This window comes from Callithrix jacchus, chromosome X (genome assembly GCF_049354715.1).
Source record: "Callithrix jacchus isolate 240 chromosome X, calJac240_pri, whole genome shotgun sequence".
NCBI classification, from domain to species: Eukaryota; Metazoa; Chordata; class Mammalia; order Primates; family Cebidae; genus Callithrix; species Callithrix jacchus.
The window spans coordinates 115,875,548-115,897,707 of record NC_133524.1 but is presented as its reverse complement, the minus strand read 5'-3'; the positions used below and the strand labels follow the sequence as shown (position 1 = coordinate 115,897,707).

Sequence of the window (22,160 nt, the reverse complement as noted above, 5' to 3'; positions counted from 1 at the left end):
TTGTGTGCCACAAGTTTATTAATAAATATTAATGTGGTTTGATGTGCTGTATTGTCTTCTTAATATAACCTGATTAGAAAAGCCTAAGACATTCTGTAAGAATCAGACACGATCAAATATGGAGGGGAATGCCTCCATGAAATCATATTTGGCATCAGTAAGGTTCTTCTGCCAGTGTTCTCGAAAGCAAACCATTCCTGGTCTACATAGAAAGAAAAACAAACACTTTTAAAGTATTTTTAAATCAAAAGCTTTTCAAATCAAACAAAGGGGATTCCTATTTACTCTTTTATATTCCTAGTAAGCAAGAAGCCTCTTTTATTGGTGGGAGAGTGGGGGTAGCTAGGGTTCTCTATATCTATCCTTTACTGTTTCTTAAGCCCAGTCAATGAAAGCATTAATGAGCTTATATGTAAAGATACTTTAAGAGAGCTGCTATAAAAGGGATTATTAAACATAAGTTAATTTTATGTGATATTGAAGTTTTCCGTAGAAACAAAAGACATAACCCACTTTGCCCCTACCCTACTCCAGCAACTAATCTTCAAGCTTATAATGACTGAAAAACCAGACACTAAGAAAAACAATTTCATTAGAATGGGCTGAAAATATTCTAGAAAATTGTTTTTCTTAGTGTCTGGGGTTGGTGGTCCAAAGAAGAAAAGTGACCATTACATGAACTATCCGTGGCTGTGCAACTGCTGGATTCCTGGTGTGTGATGACCTCTCTCCCACCCTTTTAAAACAAACCTCCAAATGTTCATTACCTGTGAACTAATTCTTGTTCTTCACCTACAAAAGAAACATCAATGGGTGCATCCTAAGAAAGAGAAGGACAATTGTTAGCCCAGACCAGTCATAATTCTTTTTTTTTTTTTTGAGATGGAGTCTTGCTCTGTCTCCCAGGCTGAAGTGCAGTGGCATGATTTCAGCTCACTGCAACCTCCACCTCCTGGGTTCAAGTGATTCTCCTGCCTCAGCCTCCCAAGTGGCTAGGATCACAGACACCCACCACCACACCCAGCCAATTTTTATATTTTTAGTAGAAACAGTGTTTTACCTTGTTGCCCAGGCTGGTCTCAAACTCCTGACCTCAAGTGATCCACCTGCCTTGGCTTCCCAAAGTGCTGGGATTATAGGCATGAGCCACCATGCCCAGCCCAATCTTCCCTACACTTGTCCTTATGCATACTCTTGAATTTCTAGAATTCATCTTGCTTATGAATTGGGAATCCGCAGGTGATAGTTTTTTTTGTTGTTGTTTTGTTTTAAATTTCTTTGAGTGACCTTCACCTGGAGGGTGATAGTTTTTTCATCACTTTAAACCTCTGTTCCCTAAAGATCTTTTTGACAACAAATATCTTAAGAATCTTCAAAAAATTGGAAATAAGTTGGGACAGGCTTATGCTCCTCATTAATAGGAGTGTAAGTCATTAACCTTCTTTACATACTCCAGTTTACTCAACTGACAATCCTCTTAGGAACAGCATGAGAATGAATTAATATAGATGAAAAGGTTTGAAACATTTTAAAGCAGCATAAACATGTAGATTGTAATACTGTCTCAGTAGTCCATCCCCATCCTCGACTCTAAAATTATACTTGGCATTTTGAGCAGGAGCCACTCTCCCAAGACCTCTCTCTGTATGGTCTCTGGTGTAGTGTTCACCTCTACCAAACTTGCTTCCTGATCTCTGACCTGTGCAGTTAGCAAGACAGCTGGTAGAAGGATATATGACCAGGAGAAGTAAAATCTCCACATACTGCAGGTTCCAAATGTTTTGATTACTCCAGGTTCCAAACTCTCTGAATAGACATATTTGTACTAGGACAGGATGAATGTAGGAAATAGATGGCTCACTGACTGTGTGGTCATATATAAAGCCTCAGCATCAGGCCAAGGTACAAATAACTTTTAGGAATGGATGGGAAGGCAAAGAGGAAATAAAATGTTTATGTCTGTTGTGTTTCAGGCATTATGCTTGGTGCCAGCCCTGCTCTTCTGAGGACCCCTCTCCTAGATTCATGAATGTTATTTTGACTCTTTTCACAACAGCTATCAAGTTAACATACTTCTTATTCATGGTTTACCTAGTGGATACCAGTAATCATTCCTTAAAGTATGTATTGAGTGCCTACTATTTGCCGGGCCTTCTTTTCCAGCAAGACAAAAATCCCTGCCTTCGTGGAGCCTACATTCTGGTGGAGGCAGTAGACAATAATAAAACAATTATAGGGCCAAGAGTGGTGGCTCACACCTGCAATCCCAGCATTTTGGGAGGCTGAGGTGGGCGGATCACCTGAGGTCAGATGTTCGAGACCAGCCTGGCCAACATGGTGAAACCCCATGTCTACTAAAAATACAAAAATTAGCTGGCTGTGTTGGTATGTGCCTTGTAGTCCCAGCTACCCAGGAGGCTGAGACAGGAGAATCACTTGAACATGGGAGGCAGAGGTTGGAGGGAGCTGAGATTGCGCCACTGCACTCCAGCCTAGGAGACAGGGCAAGGCTCCATCTAAAAAACAAAATTATATAGAATATTAGAAGGGAAGGTGGTAAGTGCTCTGGAGAAAAAGCATAGGAACGTGAGTGGAAAAGGTGGTGAGGAAGCAGACAGTTCCCATGGCTAGGGGAAAGTGTTCTAGTCAAAAGAATCAGCAAGCTCAAAGGCCCTGAGGCAGGACTATACCTGACTTATTTGAGGATAAGCAAGCTGAGAATGGCCAGAGCACGTGGAAGGGAAGGAGTAGTGGGAAAGCATAAATAACAAGGGACCAGATCATACAAGGCCTTGTAGGCCCTTACTACTCAAAGGTAGTCTCTGGGCCCACAGCCTCAGCATGGCCTGTGAACTTGTTAATAATGCAGAATCTCAAGCCCTGTCCCAGACCTGCTAAATCAGAATCTTCATTTTAGCAAGATCCCCAAGTAATTTGTATGCGCTTTAATTTTCTTTTCTGTTTTTTGTTTTTTGAGACAGTCTTATTCTGTTGCCCAAGCTGGAGTACAGTGGCACGATCTTAGCTCACTGCAACCTCTGTCTCCTGGGTTCAAGCCATTCTCCTGCCTCAAGCTCCCAAGTAGCTGGGACTATACAGGTATGCACCACCACACCCAGCTAATTTTTGTATTTTTAGTAGAGATGGGGTTTCACCATATTGGCTAGGCTGGTCTTGAACTCCTGACCTCAGGTGATCTGCCTGCCTCGGCCTCCCAAAGTGCTGGGATTACAGGCATGAGCCACCATGCCCACCAGCACTTTAAATTTCGAGAAGCACTTCTGGAAAGTTTTAAACAGAGGAATTGGCCAGGCATGGTGGCTCATGCCTATAATCCAGCATTTTGGGAGGCTGAGGCAGGTGGGTCACCTGACATCAGGAGTTCAAGACCAGCCTGTGCAACATAACAAGACCTTGTCTCTATGAAAACTCAAAAAAAAAAAAAAAAAGCCAGGCATGGTGCTGCATCCCTGTAGTCCCAGCTACTTGGGGGGCTTGGGCCAGAGGATTGCTTGAGCCCAGGAAGTAGAAGCTGGAGTAAGCCCTGATCATGCCAATGCCTGCCAGCTGGGATGACAAAGTGAGACCCTGTCTCAATAAGTAGGAAGGTAGGTAGGTAGGTAGGTAGGTAGGTAGGTAGATAGATAGATAGATAGGAGGGCAGCTGGGATGACAAAGTGAGACCCTGTCGCAATAAGTAAATAAGTAAGTAGGTAGATAGGTAGGTAGATCAATCAATAGATTGATAGATAAATAGACTGCCCTATCTATCTGTGGATAGATAGAGCAGCTTATCTTTTCAATGACAAAGTGAGACCCTGTCTCAATAACTAGACAGACAGACAGACAGATAGATAGATAGATAGATAGATAGATAGATAGATCAATAGATAGATGATAGATAGATGGATGATAGATAGATCAATAGATGATAGATAGATGGATGATAGATAGATAAATAGATAGATGATAGATAGATAGATAGATAGATAGATAGATAGATAGACAGACAGACATAAAACAGATGAGAGAAATTTGTTTTACAGCCAGGTGTGTTGTCTCACACCTGTAATCCCAGCACAAAGTTAGCTGAGCATGGTGGTATGCACCTGTAGTCCCAGCTACAAGGGAGGCTGATGCGGGAGGATCACCTGAGCCTGGGATGTCGAGGCTGCAGTGAGCTCTGATTGTACCACTCTACTCCAACCTGGATGACAGAGCAACTCTGTCTTAAAAAAAAAAAGTTTGAGAAGCACTTTTGGAAATTTTTAAACACAAAAATGACAGATTTGTTTTACAGCTGGGGTGGTGGTTCACACTTGTAATTCCAGCACTTTGGGAGGTTGAGGCAGGAAGATAGCCTGAGGCCAGGAGTTCAAGACCAGCCTGGGCAACAAAGGAAGACACCATCTCTTAAAAAAAAGAGAAAGGGCCAGGCGCGGTGGCTCACACCTGTAATCCCAGCACTTTGGGAGGCCGAGGCTGGTAGATCATGAGGTCAAGAATTGAAGACCAGCCTCGTCAAGATGGTGAAACCCCATCTCTACTAAAAATACACAAATTAGCCAGGCACAGTAGCAGGCACCTGTAATCCCAGCTACTTAGGAGGCTGAGGCAGGAGAATCACTTGAACCCAGGAGGTGGAGGTTGCAGTGAACCGAGATCATACCACTGCAATCTAGCCTGGGCAACAAGGGCAAAACTCTGTCTCAAAAAAAAAAAAGAAAAAGAATTATTGGATTCTGGATATGTTCGTGAAAGTAGAGCCAATAGCATTTCCTAATTGATTAGACGAGGGATATGAGAGAAGAGTGAAAGATGACACCAAGGATTCTGGCCATCAACTAAGATGAAGACTGCAAGTAGATAGGCTTAGAAGGGAAAATCAGAAGTTCAGATTTACATACAATAAGTGAGATATTTATTAAACATCCATGTGGGAGGGGTCTGTGCTAGAGATATAAATTTGGGGATCATAGGTTCTAGGTGGCATTTAAAGCTATGAGACTAGCTGAGATTACCATAGAACTGAGTATAGAGAAGAGTATAGAATATAGAGAAGAGGTCCAAGGCCTGAGTTTCCAGACAATCCAACATGAAGAGGTTGGTATGAGGCAGGGAAACTACCAGTAGAGCCTGACTGTGAAGGAATGGTTAGTGAGGCAGGAGGAAAACCAGGAGAGTATGTTGTTCTGGGAGCCAAACGCAAAGTTTCATGGAGGAGGGAGTGATCAGCTATGGCAAGTGCTGTGCATAAGCCAAGTAAGATGAGGTCAGAAGTATGACTATTACATTTTGCACAGATGGGGTTATTGATGACCTTCACAAGGGAAGTCTCCATTCTCACTGAGGGGAGAAAAAGAACTTACCAGAGGTTTGGTTTTGGAGACCTTCAGCTTGAAGTAGGTACCAGAAGAGATTTGTGCTACGGGTATGCCAGCACTTGAGGCACTCCAATGTACATGGTAGATGTAGAGGAAGCTGTGAATTAAGTCTCTCCTCTCCACAAACACTGTGGTGTGTGCCCAGCGTTTTTTATAAATACACGTCTGTTTCATAGAAAAAAGAAAAAGCACACAGAAAAAAGCCTTCTGTAAAAGTCCTATAGACAAATGCAGCATGGGTGGGCGTGGTGGCTCATGCCTGTAATCCCAGCATCGTGGGAGGCCAAGGCAGGAGGATTGCTTGAGGCCAGGAGTTCCAGACCAGCCTGGATAACATAGCAAGACCCTATCTCTACCAAAAAAAAATTTAAAAATTAGCCAGGCATGATGGCATGCACCTGTTATCCCAGCTATTGGGGAGGCTGAGGCAGGAGGATCACCCAAGTCCAGTACTTTGAGGCTACAGTGAGCTGTGATCCACTGCACTACAGCCTGGGTTACAGAGCAAGACCCTGTCCCTAAAAAAAAAAAATGAATAAATAAAAACAAAGGATAAATGTGGCATATAACAGTCGGGGTTATAACTCTGTTCTGGAGTCCATTCCTGATTTTTTTTTTTTTTGAGACGGAGTTTTGCTCTTGTTGCCCAGGGCAGAGTACAATGGCAGATAGCTCACAGCACTCTCCACCTCCCGGGTTCAAGAGATTCTCCTGCCTCAGCCTCCCAAGTAGCTGGGATTACAGACATATAGCACCACACCTGGCTAATTTTTTCTTTTTGGATTTTTAGTAGAGACAAGGTTTCATCATGTTGGTCAGGCTGATCTGAAACTCCTGACCTCAAGCGATCCACCTGCCTCGGCCTCCCAAAATGCTGGGATTACAGGCGTGAGCCACTGTGCCCGGCCACTCCTAATATTTTTCACTGGGATCAAACTAGGGTCAGCTCCCAATTCGCTCCATGGATGGAGTAGAAAAAAGTTTAAGCTGAAATCAAACAAGTGAAGAATGCAAACATCACTCGAGGTTGGGCCTTGGACCGCGGGGACACGTTGATTTTCCCTGTGTAGGGACACATTGATTGATTGACTGATTGATTGACTGATTGATTGAGACAGAGTCTCACTCCTTCCCCCAGGCTGGAGTGCAGTGGCCCAATCTTGGCTCACTGAGACCTCTGCCTCCCGGGTTCAGGCAATTCTCCTGCCTCAGCCACCTGAGTAGCTGGGATTACAGGCATGCGCCACCATACCCAGTTAATTTTTGTATTTTTGGTAGAGATGGGGTTTCGCCATGTTGCTCAGGCTGGTCTCATACTCCTGAGCTCAAGTGATCCGCCTGCCTCGGCCTCCCAAGGTGCTGGGATTACAGGTGTGAGCCACCGCACCCAGCAAGAACACACACTTAGATGTCGAAGTGTATGTACACACCACCCTTATATACAAAGACCTTGCTTCAGACCCCTTACAGGAGGCAGGTTCAATTAACTGGAAAATAATTAGAAAGCGATTAGAACACTTGTTCTGCTCACCCCAGGAGACCTAAATATGTGACTAGAAAGTAATGAGGCTGGCTTCAGCCATTTGTGAAAATCCAGCTCACTTCATTGCAGCTACTAGGTGGTATATAAAATAAGTTCAGAGAGGGGTGAGTCACGCAATAGGATAATACACATTCTATTAAAGGAGTGATTCCTTGTTTGCACCCTTGGAGAAACTTCCCCCTTTTCTTTTCTTTTTAAAATTGTATTTATTTATTTATTTTAGAGACTAGGTCTTGCCATGTTGCCCAGGCTGGCCTTGAACTCCTGGGCTCAAGCAATCCACTCACTTTGGCCTCCCAGAGTACTAAGATTACAGGCGTGAGCCACCACTCCCGGATGCTTCCCCCTTTCAAGGCACAAATCTTCTTAGTGATGAGAGTGGAGAAACAAAATCTTCCTTGGAATGTGTCCTTTGTCTGGGCCTATTCTTGGAGTTGAGATGGGAATACAGTCCCAGCACTGTGAAATCTAATACATAGGGCCAACCTTTTCGATGCACAGTTGGTTAAATCCATGGATGGGGGAGCCGACTAAGGAACTTAAGCACATGTGGATTTTGGTATCCACAGAGGGTCCCAAAACATATTCCCCCGCAGATATGGAGAACCAACTGTACACAACTAAGGTTAACTACATTATTGAAAGTAGCATTCATTCAGTCCTTCATTCCTTCATTTCTTCCTTAATTAATTCATCTATTTTTTTTTTTTTTTGGAGACAGAGTTTCGCTCTTGTTACCCAGGCTGGAGGGCAATGGCGCGATCTCAGCTCACCGCAACCTCCGCCTCCTGGGTTCAGGCAATTCTCCTGCCTCAGCCTCCTGAGTAGCTGGGATTACAGGCACGTGCCACCACGCCCAGCTAATTTTTTTTGTATTTTTAGTAGAGACGGGGTTTCACCATGCTGACCAGGATGATCTCAATCTCTTGACCTCGTGATACACCCGCCTCGGCCTCCCAAAGTGCTGGGATTACAGGCGTCAGCCACCGCGCCCAGCCAATTCATCTATTTTTCATTAACCTTCAGTCATATCTGCTCTACCCCAAATGAGTCTCACGTCTATCCATTCCCACTGCCACTGCTCTACTTCAGCTCTCATTGTTTCTTACCTGGACCTAGGCAATAACCTCCTACCTAGACTCCATTGTCCTCAACCTCACTTCTCCAATCCATCATGCACAGGGAAGCCAGAGTTATTTTCCTTTAACACAGCTTCAGTCATATCTGCTGGGCCAGGCACAGGCACGGTGGTTCACACCTGTAATCCCAGCACTTTTGGAGGCTGAGACGGGTGGATCACCTAAGGTCAGGAGTTCGAGACCAGTCTGACCAACATGGTGAAACCCCATCTCTACTAAAAATGCAAAAATGAGCCAGGCATGGTGGCGGTGCCTGTAATCCCAGCTACTTGGGAGGCTGAGGCACGAGAATCCCTTGAATCCAGGAGGTGGAGGTTGCAGTGAGCCAAGATCGTGCCATTGCATTCCAGCCTGGGAAACAAGAGCAAAACTCCGACTCAGGGAAAAAAAAAAACAAAAACACCTCCTGTAGCTCCCCATTGCCTGCCAAACAAAATGAAAATGTTTCACTGTGTCATTTAAGACCTCCCACAGGCTGGGTGCGGTGGTTCACACCTGTAATCCCAGCACTTTGGGAGGCCGAGGTGGGCAGATCACAAGGTCAGGAGTTCGAGACCAGACTGACCAATATGGTGAAGCCCCATCTCTACTAAAAATACGAAAATTAGCCAGGCGTGGTGGCAGGCACCTGTAGTCCCAGCTCCTCAGGAGGCTGAGGGAGGAGAATCACTTGAACCTGGGAGGCAGAGGTTGCAGTGAGCCGAGATCATGCCACTGCACTCCAGCCAGGGCAACAGAGCAAGCCTCCATCTCAAAAAAAAAAAGACCTCCCACATTGGCCAGATGTGGTATAATCCAAGCATTTTGGGAGACTAAGGTAGGAGGACCACTTAAGCCCAGTGAGCTCACTGAGGCTGCAGTGAGCTATAATTGTGCCACTGCACTCCAGCCTGGGCAACAGTGCAAGACCTTGTCTCAAAAAAAAAATTGTTTCATGTCACACTTTTCTCCACAAAAAGCTCACATTCCCGTCAAACTATTCACCATATTTACACTGTGCTTTTGATCCAGCCATTTTCATTTCTTGAGAAGCTACTCTCTATCACTCCTACTTGATAAATTCTGTTTTCCCTAAAACTACCACCTCCAAGAAGTCTTTCTGATCCCTCTTCCAATCAGATGTGGCTTCACACCCTTTCCCTTTGAACGCTGGTGGAACTTGCTTTCTGCCTCTCTTATGGCACTTGAGACTTCCCCCCCATAGTGCAGCCATAAGGAGCTGTCTGTGTTGTAGTCTCCATATTAAAACTTTTTTTTTTTTTTTGAGAGGAGTCTCACTCTGTCACCCAGGCTGGATTGCAATGGCACTATCTCGGCTCACTGCAACCTCTGCCTTCCTGGTTCAAGCAATTCTTCTGCCTCAGCCTCCCTGAGTAGCTGGGATTACAGGTGCCCACCACCACACCAAGCAAATTTTTTTATTTTTAGTAAAGACAGGGTTTTGCCATGTTGGCCAGGCTGGTCTCGAACTCCTGACCTCACGTGATCTGCCCACCTCTACATCCCAAAATACTGTGATTACAGGCATGAACCACTGTGCCCGGCCAATATTAAAACATTTCTAACAGGGCTGACTTATCTGTAAGGCATAACAGGCTCAATACCTAGGGCCCACAAAAATGTGTTTATTTCTTTTAAAATTAGAAGAAAAAATGAATTTTAGGGTCATGATTATATTCATCTTTATACCAGTGCTGTTTTGAATTTTTTCATATTTTGAAGGAGAAAGGGGCCTACAAAAGGAAGAGTGCCTAGGCCCCACAGAAGTCATAATGCATCCCTGATTCCTAGCCCAGGGCCTTGGATGTCACAGGTATTCAACAAATTCTATTCAACTGAACCTCCTTGGGCTGGCTACTGGAGCACACAAAGCTTCTGACTCAAAGAAGAGCCTGAATTAAGATGAAGGTTCACAGAAGGAAGGAATTGGGAGAATCTAACAAAACCCAGTTATGAAGAGAGGGAATACAGGAGGAGAAAGCAAAAAGATTTCAGGCCCTCCTTTAAAAAAAAATGTAGCCTGGCCTTTTGCCTCAGCCTGTTTCTTTTTCTTTTTTTTTTTTTTTTTTCAGGCAGAGTCTTGCATTGTCGCCCCAGCTATAGTGCAATGGCACGATCTCGGCTCACTGCCACCTCTGCCTCCTGGGTTCAAGCAATTCTCCTGCCTCAGCCTCCTGAGTAGCTGAGACTACAGGCGCACCACCACGCCTGGCTAATTTTTGTATTTTTAGTAGAGATGAGGTTTCACCATGTTGGCCAGGCTGGTTTCGATCTCTTGAACTCATTATCTGCCTGCCTCGGCCTCCCAAAGTGCTGGGATTACAAGTAGGCGAGCCACTATACCTGGCCTGCCTCAGCTTATTTCAAACTTGTACCCAGTTGGCTGTTTCAGTCCAGAGAGGAGCACTGGACTCAAGATTCCTTCAGATCAGGAGCTGTGTATTCTTTCTTTCTTTCTTTTTCTTTTCTTTTTTTTTTTTTTTTTTTTGAGACAGGGTCTTACTCAGTCACCTAGGCTAGAGTTCAGTGGCACGATCATAGCTGATTGCAGCCTCAACCTCCCCAGGCTTAGGTGATCCTCCAGCCTCAGCTGCCCAAGTAGCTGAGACTACAGGTGTGCACCACCACACCTGGCTGGTTTTTTTCATTTTTTGTAGAGACAGGGGTCTCTCTATATTACCCAGGCTGGTCTCGAACTCCTGGATTCAAGTGATCCACTGGCCTCGGCCTCCCAAAGTCATTATTCCCTCCTTTTTTTTTTTTTTTTTTGAGACAGTCTTGCTCTGTCACCTAGGCTGGAGTGCAGTTGACGTGATCTCAGCTCACTGCAACTTCTGCCTCCGAGGTTCAAGTGATTATCCTTCCGTAGCCTCCAAGTAGCTGGGTTATAGGCATGCACCACCCGCCCAGCTAATTTTTGCATTTTTAGCAGAGATGGGGTTTCACCATGTTGGCCAGACTGGTCTCGAGCACCTGACCTCAGGTAATCTGCTTGCCTCAGCCTCCCAAAGTGCTGGGATTATAGGTGTGAGCCACCATGCCTGGCCCCAAAATCATTATTCCTTTTAACGATGGGGCCCAACAGTCAACCCCTTATGGCCCATTGGAGCATGCCCTTTTTTTTTTTTGAGATGGAATCTCACTCTGTCTCCCAGGCAGGAGTGCAGTGGCGTGATCTCGGCTCACTGCAACCTCTGCCTCCCAGATTCAAGTGATTCTTCTGCCTCAGCCTCCCAAGTAGCGGGATTACAGGTGCGCACCAGCATGCTGTGCTAATTTTTATATTTTTAATAGAGACAAGTTTTCACCATGTTGGCCAGGCTGGTCTCGAACTCCTGACCTCAGGTAATCCACCTGCCTCGGCCTCCCAAAGTGCTGGGATAACAGGTGTGAGCCATGTGCCCGGCCAGAGCGTGCCTTGTTTTTCAACTGTTCTATATTACTCAATATACTTTTCTAACCCTAATGTTTAACCTGCCAAACAACTACAGACTTTATAACATTGAATTGGTCCCTAGACATAATCTGATGCAGCTCTTCACCTCGCAGATGAGGATATCAGGGCCTAGAAGTGGGTAGGGACAGTCTAACACAATAAAGGGGGACTGGTATCCAGGACTCCTGAGCAGCCAGCTCAGTGCTTTCTCCACCCCACCAGAAGCCTCAGTTCTAAGAGTTTCTTCTTCTCAGCTCTTAGTGGTTTCCCCGCTTTTGTGAATGAAGGCAGCTTCAACATGACATTAAATTCCGCTGTTTCCATCAGGCGAATCTCTTCCCATTTTTATCAGTGTGCAGGCAGCAGACTTTTATGTAACACCAGTGAATGTGTTTTGTGATTTTTACATAATGCCACTTCATATACTCACTTCCAGGAAACAGTATCTCACTGTACTACTCGATCATGGATGGCTTAGCCAGTTACATACTACTAGACACTCAAAATCAACAGGCATCTAGAAGTATATGCACAAAGCAAAAACAATGAAAAAAAAGTATGTGCACAAAACTGGTATCCACGGTAAGTGAACTTTGGGGTAATAGAAATGGGTATTGTGGGCCGGGCATGGTGACTCATGCCTTCATCCTAGCACTTTGCAAGGCTAAGGCGGGTGGATCATGAGGTCAGGAGTTCAAGATCAGCCTGGCCAAGATGGTGAAACCCTGTCTCTACCAAAAATACAAAAATTAGCTGGGCGCACATGCCTGTAATCCCAGTTACTCAGGAGGCTGAAGCAAGAGAATCGCTTGAACCCAGGAGGCAGAGGTTGCAGTGAGCCAATCACGCCACTGCACTCTAGCCTGGGTGGCAGAGCAAGACTCTATCTCAAAAAAAAAAAAAGGAAAAAAGAAATGGGTATTGTGGGTAATTTCATTTTCTAATTTGTATCTTTTTGCTCACTGGACATTTTTTATAGTGATGTCTCTTTATTATAGAAGTAATTTTAACTGTGTGAGGTGATGGGCATTCTCTAATTTTTCTTTTATAAGGAAACCATTTGTATATTCCTGTTGCCAGACTGTGTTCCTGAAGAGAATGAACCAACTTTGCCATTAACGATATGTAAGTGTTCCCTCCTCACAATTATACAAGCCTTCTTCTTCTTCTTCTTTTTTTTTTTTTTTTGAGACAGTCTCACTCTGTTGCCCAGGCTGGAGTGCAGGAGTTCGAGACCAGCCTGGCCAACATGGTGAAACCCCATCTCTGCTGAGGCAGGAGGATCACTTGAGTCCAGGAGTTTAAGGCTGCAGCGAGCCGAGATTTCACCACTGCACTCCAGCTTGAGCAACAGAGCAAGACTCCATCTCAATAAATAAATAAATATTTTTTAAAAAGAATATATCAGGCCGGGCTCAGTGGCTCATGCCTATAATCCCAGCACTTTGGGAGGCTGAAGTGGACAGATCTCTTGAGGTCAGGAGTTCAAGACCAACCTGGCCAACATGATGAAACCTGTCTCTACTAAAAATACAAAAATTAGCTCAGCATGGTGGCATGGACCTGTAGTCCTAGCTACTTGGGAGGCTGAGGCAGGAGAATCCCTGGAACCCAGGAGGCAGAAGTTGCAGTGAGCTGAGATCGTGCCACTGCACTGCAGTCCTGGGTTACAGAACGATACTCTGTCTCAAAAAAAAAAAAAAAAGCATACATCAGACAGGCATACGATCATAACTTCATTTTGCGGCTCAGTCAGAGAGAGGCTGGGCAATTTAACAGTCCTCATCTGTTAAATGGGTACAATGATATACCCACACACAGTTTTGTTGTGAGGATTAAATGAGATAATGCATGATGATGTGCACTGCAGTGCTTAACACATAGCAATACTCAGTAAATGACAACTCCTAATTTACAATCCCCCGATGTGTAGTAAACCCTGGGAAATTGGCAATAAGCTTGAGAAAGCGCTACATCAGAAATGCCTTGCACTTTGGCTGGGCGCGGTGGCTCATGCCTGTAATCCCAGCACTTTGGGAGGCCAAACTGGGCAGATCATCTGAGGTCAGGAGTTTGGGACCAGCCTGGCCAACATGGTGAAACCCCATCTCTACTAAAAATGCAAAAACAAAAAAATTAGCCTGGTGTGGTAGCAGGTGCCTGTAATTCTAACTACTAGGGAGGCTGAGACAGGAGAATCACTTGAACCCAGGAGGCAGAGGTTGCAGTGAGCCAACATCGCACCATTGCACTCCAGCCTGGGTGACAAGAGTGTAACTTGGTCTCAAAAAAAAAAGGAATGCCTGGCACTTAGATGGGAGACATCACTTCTCAGATGTGCTGCATCAGTGGGACTGGGAACAGGAGGATTTTGCATATGAGTTAATGTAACATATTTAGCTTTTTAGTCATTTATTTTCTGATTGTCTCTATCCTCACAACAGCCCTACGAAGTAGGTAAGACAAATGCTTTGACCTGGCTCTTCGCTTGTGAAGAAATATGGTAATGAGATAATAAATCTGTTCATGGTCATTTGCAGTGGCTCATGCCTGTAATCCCAGCACTTTGGGAGGCCAAGACAGGCGGATTATGAGGTCAGGAGATCAAAACCATCCTGGCTAACATGGTAAAACCCTGTCTCTACTCAAAATACAAAAAAAAAAAATTAGCTGGGTGTGGTTGTAAGCATCTGTAATCCCAGCTACTCGGGAGGCTGAGGCAGGAGAATCACTTGAACCCAGAAGGCAGAGGTTGCAGTGAGCCAAGATCGTGCCACTGCACTCCAGCCTGGGCAACAAAGCGAGACTCCACAGCAAATAAATAAATAAATAAGTAAGTAAATAAATAAATAAGTTCATGTGTTCAACACAGGTTTATGGAACATCTATGTACCTGACATTGCTCGTGGCTGGGAACAGAGCAGTGAACAGAAATCTGCCCTCATGGACCATATGATCTGCTGGTGTAAGACAGGGAGTAGGAGAAATGAACAGACTCTAGTATCTTAGGCAGAAAGAAGTGTGAAGGAAAAACTGAATCAGAGAAGTGGAGAGGGTTGTGATTTTAGATGAGGTTGCCAAGTGGTTTTTTTTTTTTTTTTTTTTTTTTTGAGATGGAGTCTCTCTCTGTTGCCCAGGCTGAAGTGTAGTGGCGCAATCTCAGCTCACTGCAACCTTCGCCTCTTGGATTCAAGCAATTCTCCTGCCTCAGCCTCCCAAGTAGCTGGGATTACAGGCACGCACCACCACGCCCAGCTGATTTTTGTATTTTTGTAGAGGTGGGGTTTCACCATGTTGGCCAGGCTGGTCTTGAACTCCTGACCTTGTGATCCACCCGCCTCGGCCTCCCAACGTGCTGAGATTACAGGCGTGAGCCACTATGCCCAGCAGGAGCAGGTAGAATTTTAACAAAAGTCTGAAGGGAGGTAAAGCAGTGAGCCGTGGGCATATATGTTAGGGGAGAGGGTTCCAGGCAGAGGGAACAGCAAGAGCAAGGGTCCTGATGAGGGAACACACCTGGCAGTCGAGGAAGGACAAGGAGGCAAACGTGGCTGAGGGAGGAAGGTGAGGGGGGAAGGTGGGAAGTGATAGGAGCTGAGCCGTAAGTTGGGAGGGGAAAGAGAACTCAGATCATATAGGGCCTTGTAGACCATTGTCAGGACTTACTTTTGCCTTTTACTCAGAATGACCAGTGGGATTTGTGAGAGAAATTTTTCCTTCTTGCTATGTGTTCCATTCTAGTTTGATTCAGGAACCCTGAGTGCAGTAGGCAGGGGCCTTTGCCCAACCTCAAGTGGAGATGTGTTCTACAGAAGGAAGGCTCGAGTAACTTGCACCATTCGTCTTCACTATGTTCAAGATACCCCTCCGAATGAGAACGGTGAGTGGTGCCCGCTGGAGCATACAGGGCTTGGAGCCAGAGATCCCTGACTTTTCCTCCTTCACACCTGACCAGGCCTTCCAAAGGCCTGGAAAACTGCCCTGAGGGCTGTAGGCTTTGAGGGGCTGGCCTGGGGAACAGAGACAGCTGGTACTTTTCCCAAGGGTAGGGGAGTTCACCTCCACCAATGTCAACTGGTCTCATTTCCATAGAAGTACAATGAGAAGGATTTCAAGCCATTCTTCTTTTTTTTTTTTGAGACAGCGTCTCTCACTCTGTCACCCAGGCTGAGTGCAGTGGCCCAATCATAGCTTACTGCAGCCTTGACCTCCTGGGTTCAAGTGAACCTCCCACCTCAGCCTCCTGAGTAGCTGGGACTATAGGTGCTAGCACACCCAGTGAATTTTTTTTTTTGAGACGTAGTCTTGCTGTGTCGCCCAGGTTGGAGTGCAGTGGCACTATCTCAGCTCACTGCAACATCCGCCTCCCAGGTTCAGGCAATTCTCCTGCCTCAGCCTCCAGAGTAGCTGGGACTACAGCTGTTCACAACGATGCCCAGCTAATTTTTGTATTTTTACTAGAGACGAGGTTCCACCATATTGGCCAGGCTGGTCTCAAACTCCTGACCTTGTGATCTGCCTGCCTCAGCCTCCCAAAGTCCTGGGATTACAGGTGTGAGCCACCACGCCTGGCCTAATTTTTTATTTATTTATAGAGATGGGGTCCCACTATGTTGCCCAGGCTATCTCAAACTCTTGGGCTCAAGCAATTGGTTTTCCCATCTTGGTCTCCCAAAGTGCTGGGATTACAGATGTGAATCACTGTGCCTGGCCCAAGCCATTCTCCTTTATCCACTCACTAATCCAGGGCCTTCTCAGCAAAGCTGCCAGGATAAGGCACACAGAGAAGTCAAAGTCAGACACAGGCAGAAAAACAAAGGAATTCATGGGATTGTACATCTTACTATGCAGGCAATATATTCCAAAGCCAAATCAAAAAGTCTTCTGATCCATCTGCATCCCCTCTGTTAATGGGAGCATTCTAATTGGTGGTGGAGGCGGGGTACAATGGCTCACACCTATAATCCCAGCACTTTGGGAGGCCAAGGCAGGAGGATCCCTTGAAGCCAGGAGTTCGAGGCCAGCCTGGGCAACCCAGCGAGATCCTGTGTCTACAAAAAATTTTAAAACTAGCCAGGTGTGGTGACACATGCCTATCTACTTGGAAGGCTGAGGTGGGAAGGTTGCTTGAGCCCAGGAGTTCAAAGCTGCGGGGGGCTAGGATAGAGCCCTTGCACTGCAGCCTAGGTGATGGAGTGAGACCCTGTCTCTAAAAAAAAAACAAAATAATGCTGGTGGTGGAGAACTCCTATTTTGGAGGAGCAGCTCCCTCCTTAGGCCACTAGGCCCCCATTTAATACACCAGCATGGCCAAATTGCTTAAGTAGGGAGGGCAGATTTTCCCAGGGAAAATTAGAAAGGTACAGACACAGGGCAACAGACACAGGGCAACATGACTGTGGTGGTGCTTTTCACCCTTGAAGACTACCCCACCTTGATTTTGGAACTGAGATGGAGACCATGTTTACTTATTCTAGTCAACCCCCTTTGACACCATCTCCTAGATTTTCCAGACTTCAAACTTTTGATCTGCTGAGTCTCTTTATTGTTCTTCACACTGAAGTACCAAGCTGAAGTGGCCGGCCTAACTTACCGAAAGATATTTGTCAATTTGTTTACGACCATTTTCCACAGTGAATTCACCGTGAGTCATCCACTTGATGTTTTTCATAGGGTTTTGCTCATCTGCAAAAACAAAGGTGTGAATTTGTTAGTTGCCTGGTAGTGTGACACTATATATTGAGACAATTATTTAGGCGTCCAAACAAATGGGATTACTACCTTCCAGAAACTTCACAGAGTAATTGATGACATCCTCAACCAGAGCTAGAGCTACTCGAGTCAATTCATCTTCATAGTCTTGTGTGTTCTTGTCTTGTGTGTTCTCGTCTTGTGTGTTCGGCATTGTTTGGCTTACAGCTTTGTTATCCTCATCCATTGCTTTCTGGCTTGTTGAATTTGGAGTCTCACTCATTTTCTTTTTCCTGGGGAAAAAAGAAACCTCAAGAAGTAATTCACTGCATGCATGTGTATGTACACACACGTGAACGCACTCATAGAAGTACAGACCATCTCTTGAAGAATCATGAGAGGAAGCACTTGTTGCCTCTAGGGTTCAAGCAATTCTCCTGCCTCAGCCTCCTGAGTAGCTGGGACTACAGGCATGCACCACCGTGCCCAGCTAATTTTTGTATTTTTAGTAGAGACGGGGTTTCACCATGTTGACCAGGATGGCCTCAATCTCTTGACCTCGTGATCCAACCGCCTCGGCCTCCCAAAGTGCTGGGATTATAGGTGTGAGCCACCACGCCCGGCCTGATACTAGCATTTTTAAGCTCAGTTTGCCTCTGCTCCAGTTCCCTAAGGAGAGGAGTGAGACCTGTGCCTGGCTGCTGAGATCTACTTTTCCTGAAAACCAAGGATTCTCATATTCTCAAAACCATAATGACTTAAATCAAAATGTAGTAGAAAAAAAGTAGCGCTTCTTTGGAGTGCTAACAATATTGATTCCCAGTTGAATCTTTAATAAGAAACCCAATCCCCTGCTAGGAGCAAGTGAGGGCACCTGGCTCTTTTAAAATGATGTTAAAATGAAGTGGGTGTGGTGACGTGTGCCTGTAATCTCAGCTATTTAGGAGACTGAGGCAGGAGGATAGCTTGTGGCTATCAGTTTGAAACCAGCCTGGGCAACTGAGACCTCCCTGCTCCTTAACCCATCTTAACTTTTAAAAAGAAGTATAAAGGTGCTGGGGGGTTTTTAGACGAAGTCTCGCTCTGTTGCCCAGGTTAGAGTGCAATGGCACAATCTCAGCTCACTGCAACCTCTGCCTCAAGGGTTCAAGTGATTCTCCTGTCTCAGCCTCCCGAGTAGCTGGGACTACAGGCGTGTGCCTGCATGCCTGGCTAAATTTTGTATTTTTAGTAAAGACGGCATTTCACCATGTTGGCCAGGCTGGTCTTGAACTCCTGACCTTGTGATCCACCTGCCTCAGCCTCCCAGTGTGCTGGGATTACAGGCGTGAGCCACTGTGTCCTGCTGACACCTGGCTATTTTTTTTAATAGGTCTCAGTATGTTACCCAGACTGATATTAGCTTTTTTTTTTTTTGAGATGGAGATTCGCTCTTGTTACCCAGGCAGGAGTGCAATGGTGCAATCTCGGCTCACCACAACCTCCGCCTCTGGGTTCAAGCAATTCTCCTGCCTCAGCCTCCAGAATAGCTAGGACTACAGGCGCGTACCACCATGCCCAGCTAATTTTTGTATTTTTAGTAGAGACGGGGTTTCACCATGTTGACCAGGATGGTCTCAATCTCTTGACCTTGTGATCCAACCACCTCGGCCTCTCAAAGTGCTGGGATTATAGGTGTGAGCCACCGCGCCTGGCTCTACTAGCATTTTTAAACTCAGTTTGCCTCTGCCCCAGTTCCCTATTGCTGCAGCTGGAGGTAGACAAGATCATCTGCTGGAGGACACACAGCCTTTCCAGGCTGCCCAATCCAGAGCAGCAAGAGGCTGTAGGGTGGGCAGTGAGGGGCCTAACGGCCCTTAACACTAGAGAACTGGCTCTCCCTAGCCCTTACTTAGGCCATGCCAATTTGGCCAGAGCATCTTACTATAAACTCTGTAGTTAAAGACAACTTCACAGAGGTTTTTGGGTAAATTGGTAATTTCAGTAGACTTTGGTGAGGTAGCCATATATCAACTTGATCCTTTAGAAAATTGTCCATTTGGGGCCAGGCATGGTGCCTCAGCCCTGTAATCCCAGCACTTTGGGAGGCCAAGGTGGGAGGATCACCTGAGGTCAGGAGTTCGAGACCAGCCTGGCCAACATAGCAAAATCCTGTCCCTACTAAAAATACAAAAATTAGCCAGGTGTGGTGGCGCATGCCTATAGTTCCAGCTACTCCGGAGGCTGAGGCAGTAGAATTGCTTGAACCCGGAGGCGTAGGTTACAGTGAGCCGAGACTGCGCCACTGCACTCCAGCCTGGGTGACAGAGCGAAACTCCATCTCAAAAAAAAAAAAAGAAAAGAAAATTGCCGGTTTGGTCACCTGGACATTCAGTAACTTGGCTTTCAGCAAATTGCGTATTGATAAATGGAGAAGGCAAATCTGTGACCTCCAACACTAAGCACATGGGTGGGTGCTTTCTACATGGAAGGACCTCCTCAAGACCTTCCCTGGGGAGCCTGCGCTTCAACAGGAGAGGGAAGATGGGGAACAGTGCCCAGGAAGAAGCTCAATTTTTACCCTCACACATCTGTGGGCACACATCATTTTTAAGCCTCCCTCCCACTGGCCTCTCCTATTTTTCTTCCCTCCCCTCCCCCCTTCTTCCCTTCCCCCTCCTCCCCTCCCCCTCTCCTCCCCTCCCCTCTCCTCTCTCTTCCTCCCCTCCCCTTTCCTCCCCCTCTTCCCATCTCCTCCCTTTCCTTCCCCTCCCCTTCCCTCCCCTCCCCTCCCCTCCCGTCCTGTCCCGACCTGTCCCCTCCCCTTCCCTTCCCTCCCATCCTGTCCCGTCCTCTGCCCTCCCCTCCCATCCAGTCCCCTCCCCTTCCCTCCCCTCCCATCCTGTCCGGTCCCCTCCCCTTCCCTTTCCTTCTATCCCATCCCCTCCCCTTCCCTCCCCTCCCCTCCCCTCCCCTTCTCAGAGGCCAGATAGGCAGGGTGGGTGGGGAGAGACAGGGGAATGGTAACGTTAGGGGTCTGGGTGATGAATACGGAGAACTACTGCAAGTCCTTTCTGTGGACTCCCCCCATCCCTGAGAAACCCCAGTACCGGAGTAAGCAGATCTTCTTTGCTTGGAACCGGAGCAGTGGTAGGTAGCCGGGGATGTCTCCGAAGGATTCTCTCAGTAGCTTCTCTCAGATTGCCAGATGGAATGTTTGCAAGTGCTGCCAAGGAAACACCAGTTTCAACCAATGGGAAGCAGAGCCTACATGTTTTTTACTGCTTATGTTAATAACAGAGGGCAAGATGGGAGGGGGTGAGGGAGGAAGGGGAGAACCAATCACAGCAATTGCCTGACCGCAATCACAGGACCAAGCTGTAGTAGCTGTACCTAGTTTCTTTTCAACAGACTATGAGCTTGCAGGGCCATGCCAGGAACAGTGGTGATAAGCCTCACAGCTGGTATGTATCCAGCATCCCTAGATATGCCAGTCACTGTGTTAGGCCTTCAGTGTGTGAAGTCATTTACACCTCACAATAGCATTATGAGGTAGGTATTGGTATTTGCATATTACAGTTGAACAGACTGAGGCACAGCAAGTACTGTCCCAAACTCAAACCCAAAGCTGTCTGACTTCATTGGCTCAGCTTTTATTTTTGCATTTCCAAATTCTGAGGTTAGGACTTCCCTTGTGTACTTGATTGCTTTGCAAACCAAAAAGTATCTGAAACAGGTCTCAATTTAGCAGTTTATTTTGCCAAAGTTAAGAATGTGTCTGGGAGACAGGTCTCTGCCTTTCTCCAAAGATGACTTTGAGGGCTTCAGTATTTATTTATTTATTTATCTAGAGACAGGATCTCACTCTGTCACCCAGGCTGAAATGCAGTGGCACAGTCATAGTTCACCACAGCCTCAACTGTCTGGGCTCAAGTGATCCTCCCACCTCAGCCTCCTAGGTAGCTGGGACCATAGGTGTGCCACCACCACACCTGGCCAATTTTTAAATTATTCGTAGAGACAAGGTCTTGCTCTGTTGCACAGGCTGGTCTCGAACTCCTGAGCTCAAGCTATCCTCCTGCCTCAGCCTCCCAAAGTGCTGGGATTACAGGCATAACCCACCTCACCTGGCCAGGCTTCAGTATTTAAAGGGGAAATGCAAAGCCAGGTGTGGTGGCTCAGGCTTATAATCCTGGCACTTTGGGAGGCCGAGGAGGGTGGATAACCTGAGGTCAGGAGTTGGAGACCAGCCTGGCCAACATGGTGAAACCCCGTCTCTACTAAAAAGGCAAAAATTAGCTGGGCATGGTGGTGGGCACCTGTAATCCCAGCTACTCAGGAGGCTGAGGCAGGAGAATCACTTGAATCCAGGAGGCAGAGGTTGCAGTGAGCTGAGATCATGCTATTGCACTCCAGCCTGGGCAACAAGAACGAGACTCCATCTCAAAAAATAACAATAGTAATATATAATAAAAGAGAAATGCAAGCTTGAGGGAAGAGAGGGAAGGTATGGTCACATTATTGAATCCACATGTTGCGAGATAAAAAGAGCAGGTAGGGAAAGAATCAATTATGTATTCATCTCCTACTCAGTAAACAGCACTTTACATAAGGTAAACAGAGTAGCTATAGGTGGAGATATTTAATTTTTTATGTGTAGCTGTCCGCTTAGGAACAAAAAGAGAGGCAGCTTCTTGCATGACTCAGCTTTCAGCTTAATTGTTTTTCCTTTTGGCAGAGTGAATTGGGGTCCCAAGTTTTTATTTTCCTTTCTTTCTTCTTTTTTTTTTTTTTAATGTTTTTGAGATGGAGTTTTGCTCTTGTTGCCCAGGCTGGAGTGCAATGGGGCAATCTTGGCTCACTGCAACCTCTACCTCCCGGATTCAAGCGATTCTCCTGCCTCAGCCTCCCAAGTAGCTGGGATTACAGGTATGTGCCACCACGCCCAACTAACTTTGTATTTTTAGTAGACACGGGGTTTTTCCATG

At 46.2% G+C, this 22,160-nt stretch overlaps 1 protein-coding gene across 2 annotated transcripts; it reads right to left on the bottom strand.

The window, feature by feature from the left end:
• AKAP14 (A-kinase anchoring protein 14) lies at window positions 1–20,378 on the bottom strand. Of its 2 annotated transcripts, XM_002763215.5 has the most exons (6): window positions 20,283–20,378; window positions 17,284–17,486; window positions 17,096–17,187; window positions 5,370–5,549; window positions 768–820; window positions 1–202 (listed from the first exon to the last, which is right to left on the bottom strand). In XM_002763215.5, exons 2-6 carry the CDS (start codon window positions 17,474–17,476, stop codon window positions 103–105), a joined length of 618 nt encoding a protein of 205 aa, XP_002763261.1. In that variant the 5' UTR covers window positions 17,477–17,486; window positions 20,283–20,378; the 3' UTR covers window positions 1–102. The 2 variants fall into 2 exon arrangements, with proteins under 2 accessions (XP_002763261.1, XP_054107483.1); XM_054251508.2 differs by lacking the exon at window positions 5,370–5,549.
• Window positions 20,379–22,160: the final 1,782 nt, after the last annotated feature.